This window comes from Odontomachus brunneus, unplaced genomic scaffold, assembly GCF_010583005.1.
Source record: "Odontomachus brunneus isolate Ranch 3 - 2012 unplaced genomic scaffold, Obru_v1 Obru_scaffold_142, whole genome shotgun sequence".
Taxonomy (NCBI): Eukaryota; Metazoa; Arthropoda; class Insecta; order Hymenoptera; family Formicidae; genus Odontomachus; species Odontomachus brunneus.
The window spans coordinates 252,342-257,797 of record NW_022639592.1 but is presented as its reverse complement, the minus strand read 5'-3'; the positions used below and the strand labels follow the sequence as shown (position 1 = coordinate 257,797).

Here is a 5,456-nt window from a genome sequence, read left to right as displayed (position 1 = left end):
TATATATATATATATATATATATATATACATATATATATATATATGTATATATATATATGTAATTGAGTCATATTAATCATACAATTAACATCACATAAATAACTAGAGTGATGCAACTATGCTGCTTGCAACTAAATATTTCTATTCATGTGCACCATCTTTTTTCCCGTGTATGGTAAAACATATATTGAATTACCACAATAGCATCCGTATCGAGAATGCATACGAGGAAAGTATTGAAATATTATTAATAAGATATTATCTCTTAATATATAATGACAAGTATTAGGTTAGGTTGCAGTGTAAGAAACATAGGATTCACCTGAGGCTGAGATCTTTTTGGTTTAGGCGGCACCGCAGGCCCGACCTTCTTGCCAGGTTTGGCAGTTTTGGCCACGCCATCGCCGTGATTAAGTTGCAAGCTCGCAATTTGTTGCTCCAGATTACCCACGTTTGACATTTTTCTGTAACACAACAGGTTAGGTGTATCGAGATTTTCTGTCACACGCGATCGTTATCTCTGTCCAGTTGTACAAATTTTAATTAATACAGGCAATTATTGTTGAAATCGTTACACTTTGATCATCATGTAACATGCCATGAACAGTTTCTATAAAATTTATAAATAACTCACTACGACTACCTGGGAGGCTTTGACAGCAAAACGCTAGAGACCCTAAGTCTGTTCCTTTCCTCTGTACTGGGACTACACTGGAACTGCACTGTACTGCACTGAACAGTGTAGGAGTCCTGACAAAGAGGAAAAGAACCAGTAGTCCTATTCTGTAACTCGTTATTGGAGTTAACGACAGTTTCATTATCGTTGCGCAGCTTTTGTATACCGTAGAAAAGCTGCGCAACGATAACGAAACTGTCATTAACTCCAATAACGAGGGTCATGGCACACGGAAAAACTTAAGCAGTAAGCAAATTGACCAATCACAGTCGTTGATTCTTTGACCGTAAGAAGAATCAATGACTGTGATTGGTCAATTTGCTTACTGCTTACGTTTTACTGTTTAAGTTTTTCTATATACCACCAGCTTTAAAGCGTCTTCTACAATGGCAGTAGGAGTAGTAGTAAGAAATAAGCAGTAAGCAAATTGACCAATCACAATCGATTATTTTTGAAACGTGAGAATGGAATTGGTCAATTTGCTTACTGCTTATTTCTTACTACTACTCCTACTGCCATTGTAGAAGACACTTAAGCGTGGTCGTAAATAGTTGTATGTGATTACGACAACCAATCAGAATAAAGCAATCAGTGATTTAAACATTCTGATTGTTTGGCTTTATAATTGTTTTGTATATAAGACAAAGCATAAATATTTGTCCATGATCATGAAAAATATGAAATTGTGAATTTAGTTCATCGTTGTATCCCATTTTTTAATTTCTTTATATCTACATGTGTATACAGACGTATTAACGAAACTGATTCAAGAGCAGCAAGTAGGATTGTACCCAGCAGAAATGAAAAGTCGAGTCGACATCGATTCGACTTTTCATTTCGGGCTGAGTAAGTTATTTTAGAAGACTTGGTTCGACTATCTGGGAGTACGTACATGTCCCTAGGATCCTTTTTGAACTAATTTTTTTGGCGAAGTCGTATCATTTCGGTGGTATGCAATATCTCTTTTCAAATCGTGGAGTAGTATTAGGGCAAAGTGCAAGCTGCCTGGAACTTTATATTGAAGAAAGAAAGGTTATTTTAGGTTAGAGTGGACACATCTCAAGGATTTTCTGCACATAATAGACATATTATGCGCAAATTGTGCATAATATCTTTCTGCCACGCATATTAACCTGGTTTACATCGTGCACTTGATACGCATACTAAATAGTAACTTTCTATTAGATAATCTTAATATCGACTGCATATCAACAGCGATGCATTCTATTAATACGTTTTGTTGATGAGTATTATACCAGCTTAATATATCATTGTTTATATATATCGTTGATATTAAGATTATCTAATAGAAAGTTACTATTTAGTACGCGTATCAAGTGCACGATGTAAACCAAGCCATTACCCATTCCTGAACAGGACAGTGAATAACATGGCGCGTCACATAGCTCAAAACTGGGCAGCGACCACGTAACTTTTCGCCTAGAATGGAAAGTGAAAAGCGAAAAGTTTCACGTGAACTCGTGATCACGTAACTCGGCGAACATGGAAACGTGAAACTTTTCACGTGAACTTTTTCGTCATCAAACTTGATGGCGGAAACCGGACATTTTTTAATAATATTGCATTTATATTTTTCACATGTTATTTTGGGATATGATTTTTCTGAATGTTATTTAAACGTTTGAAAAACATTACAAAAAATATATTTTTCAAATGTTACTTTAACATTTATTTGAGATCAATGCAACATCTTAAAAATATTTCTGCCGATTAAAACATTATAGCAACCCTATTTCAACATTATTGAAACTTCCAAATCGCGGTCAAAGTATGTTCATAATGATGTTTGATACAATATTGAACACTACATATTTGACAATATTACAGGTTCTTCAATATCATTGTAGCAACGTTATATTAATGATTTCTTGCTTACTGGGTTGCTTTATAGTTACGGCGTATTGGAGACCGTCTTAAAGCTGAAAAGAAATCGAAAGAAAATGCAGCGAAAAAAATTGCACGACAGAACGAAATAGAAGAAGATTTCTAAAAATCTTAAGTATTATTTACTGATTGTAACAGTATTGTTTCAAAAAGGTTTATTTATGTTAATTTCTGAACATTTGACCGATAATGTTACTTTTTATATAAAAACTTTATATAAAATAACTTATATAAACTTTATATAAAATATTTTAAAACAAACTATATAAATATTTAGAGAAACATAAAGAAAGATGATAGTTTTTTTGTCAAGTTTTATATACATATATGCATACATGCATACATACATATATATACTTGTGTGTGTGTGTGTGTGTCTGTGTCTGTGTATATATAATATATAAGTGAATATTTCTTTATTAAAAATGGAAGTTTAGAGTCGTTTAAATAGTGAAAATGTTTTTTGATCAGATAAAATTTATAAGAAATTTTAATTAGTTATAAGAATACTTGAGTATAAAACATGTTAAAAACGGTAAAAATATAGTGCAAATGTTTATTTTATTTTCGATAATTTGTAATATTTGTAAATAATTACTACCCAGATAGCCAAACCTGTGCGAGCAGATTTTAGGCAGAGTCTGTCAACAGTGTCTGTTGACAGAATGGCAACAGACTGCACACAGAAACTGTTTTAGCAGTCTCTGACGACAGATTGGTGACAGACTGCGCGCAGAGCCTGTCGACAGATTCTGACGACAGACTGACGGCAGATTGCGCGCAGATTCTGTTTCCTAGATAGGCTATTTAATTCTATTAAGGGCCATATGTACGTTATTAAATGGGGCAGTTTCACATACACACTATGTAAAACTGCTGCAGAGAAGTCAAGATAATTATATTGTGCAATAATTGTACACATATACACAATAAAAAACAATGTTTATATTTTAAAATTGTATTACATTTTTTATAAAAAAACAACAATAATAGAGAAATAACGAGTACAAGTATAGAATAGTACAACGGTTAAATGGCCATTTAATGGCGAACACATGTCATTCCTGGTAAAAATTGTTCTCATAATTTTTCATACAATTTCTCATCTTATTATTTTTTTAAATGTTGTTATGTCATTAAATCCGATTTAACCGTCATGCAATAAGTATTGAAGGCAGCAGCACCGAATAAAATATTAGTCTCGCTATGTAAATAACTTTTACAGAATTTTTTTGATGGTTTATTTAAAAATATATCATGCTTCGATTTTGATAAAACTTAATACAATCTGAACGGGACGATCGACCAAATTAATTCGCACATGTAAAAGTACAGTATTTTATTAACATGATAGAAAAATGTCATTATCTGCTGTTTTATTGCAGTAATTTTCTATACATTCCTTGGTAGAAAATTAATTTCGAATTATCGTACCAGTCTCTCTTACATTATTTATACGCTAAACGGTTTCGTCTATATTTTGCGGCTTAAAAGGCGAACAAACTATAATATTTTTCTTCCTTAAACTTTAAATGGGCAATACAAAGCGCTTTTTATCAAGTGAGGAATTGGCGTAGTGTCTAAGGCGACGGACGATTATCCAAAAGATGTCTTCAGTTCAAGTTCGAATCTCACTAGAGAAAATATTAAAAATTATGAAAAAATAATGTAGAAAAATTTTTTTTGTCATAGTATTTATGAGTATTTATGAGAAAGCGCTTATTCTATGAGTAATTATGAAAAATTATGAGAAAATTTAATTGAAGAACCTACGAAACGACAGGATCTGCGCGCAATCTGCAGCCAATCTGCCGTCATAGTCTGTCGACAGACTCTGCGCGCAATCTGCCGCCAGTCTGTCGTCAGAGTCTGTTCGCAGACCCTGTCAACAGTCTGGCGCCAGATTGGGGACGCAGATGTCTATTGATCTGTCGACAGATCCTGCTCGGATTCGACAGATCCTTTCCACAGTTTGACGTCAGTCTGCGCGCAGATTGCTTACTGGGTATAAGTTTAATATTCCTGACAGCACCGGACGTGCTTGTAACGTTCTTGGCACGTCTGTGCAGTATATATTACATTATATCTCACTAATATGCACATTTTTATTTAATGCGTAAGACTTGTATTTTTAAAGTTTTTATGAATTTTAACATAAAAAAATGAGAATGTTATTTATCTTTGTGTGATATGTACAAATAAATATGTACAAATAAATTATTGTCTATATTTTTAATGCTGCTTTTTTGTATAGAATTTACTTCTAATTTTAAGTTGTATTTAGATAACATTTTGATGCAAGTTTTGTTACGATTTTCTGACGATCATAAAACTACCTTCCCAGTAAGCAACCCAGATAGCCAAACCTGTGCGAGCAGATTTTACGCAGAGTCTGTCAACAGTATCTGTTGACAGAATGGCAACAGACTGCACACAGAAACTGTTTTAGCAGTCTCTGACGACAGATTGGTGACAGACTGCGCGCAGAGCCTGTCGACAGATTCTGACGACAGACTGACGGCAGATTGCGCGCAGATTCTGTTTCCTAGATAGGCTACTTAATTCTATTAAGGGCCATATATACGTTATTAAATGGCAGTTTCACATACACATCATGCTGTAGAGAAGTCAAGATAATTATATTATGCAATAATTGTACACATATACACAATAAAAAACAATGTTTATATTTTAAAATTGTATTACACATTTTTTATAAAAAAGCAACAATAATAGAGAAATAACGAGTACAAGTATAGAATAGTACAACGGTTAAATGGCCATTTAAAGGCGTACACATGTCATTCCTGGTAAAAATTGTTCTCATAATTTTTCATACAATTTCTCATCTTATTATTTTTTTAAATGTTGTTA

The 5,456-nt window shown here is 33.2% G+C and overlaps 1 protein-coding gene across 10 annotated transcripts in view; it reads right to left on the bottom strand.

Moving 5' to 3' along the window:
• LOC116850294 (lipoma-preferred partner homolog) overlaps window positions 1-5,456 on the bottom strand; it is a 12,310-nt gene that overhangs the window by 4,268 nt on the left and 2,586 nt on the right. For 3 of the 10 annotated variants that reach the window (XM_032828396.1, XM_032828405.1, XM_032828403.1), the window contains exons 2-3: window positions 636-751; window positions 324-465 (exon numbers count right to left, since the gene is read on the bottom strand). In XM_032828396.1, coding sequence (XP_032684287.1) covers window positions 324-461 — 138 coding nt within the window. In that variant the 5' untranslated portion in view covers window positions 462-465; window positions 636-751. Of the gene's footprint in view, window positions 1-323; window positions 466-551; window positions 571-635; window positions 752-1,569; window positions 1,689-5,456 lie in introns of those variants that run through there. The other 7 variants (XM_032828397.1, XM_032828400.1, XM_032828401.1 and 4 more) reach the window with 7 other exon arrangements.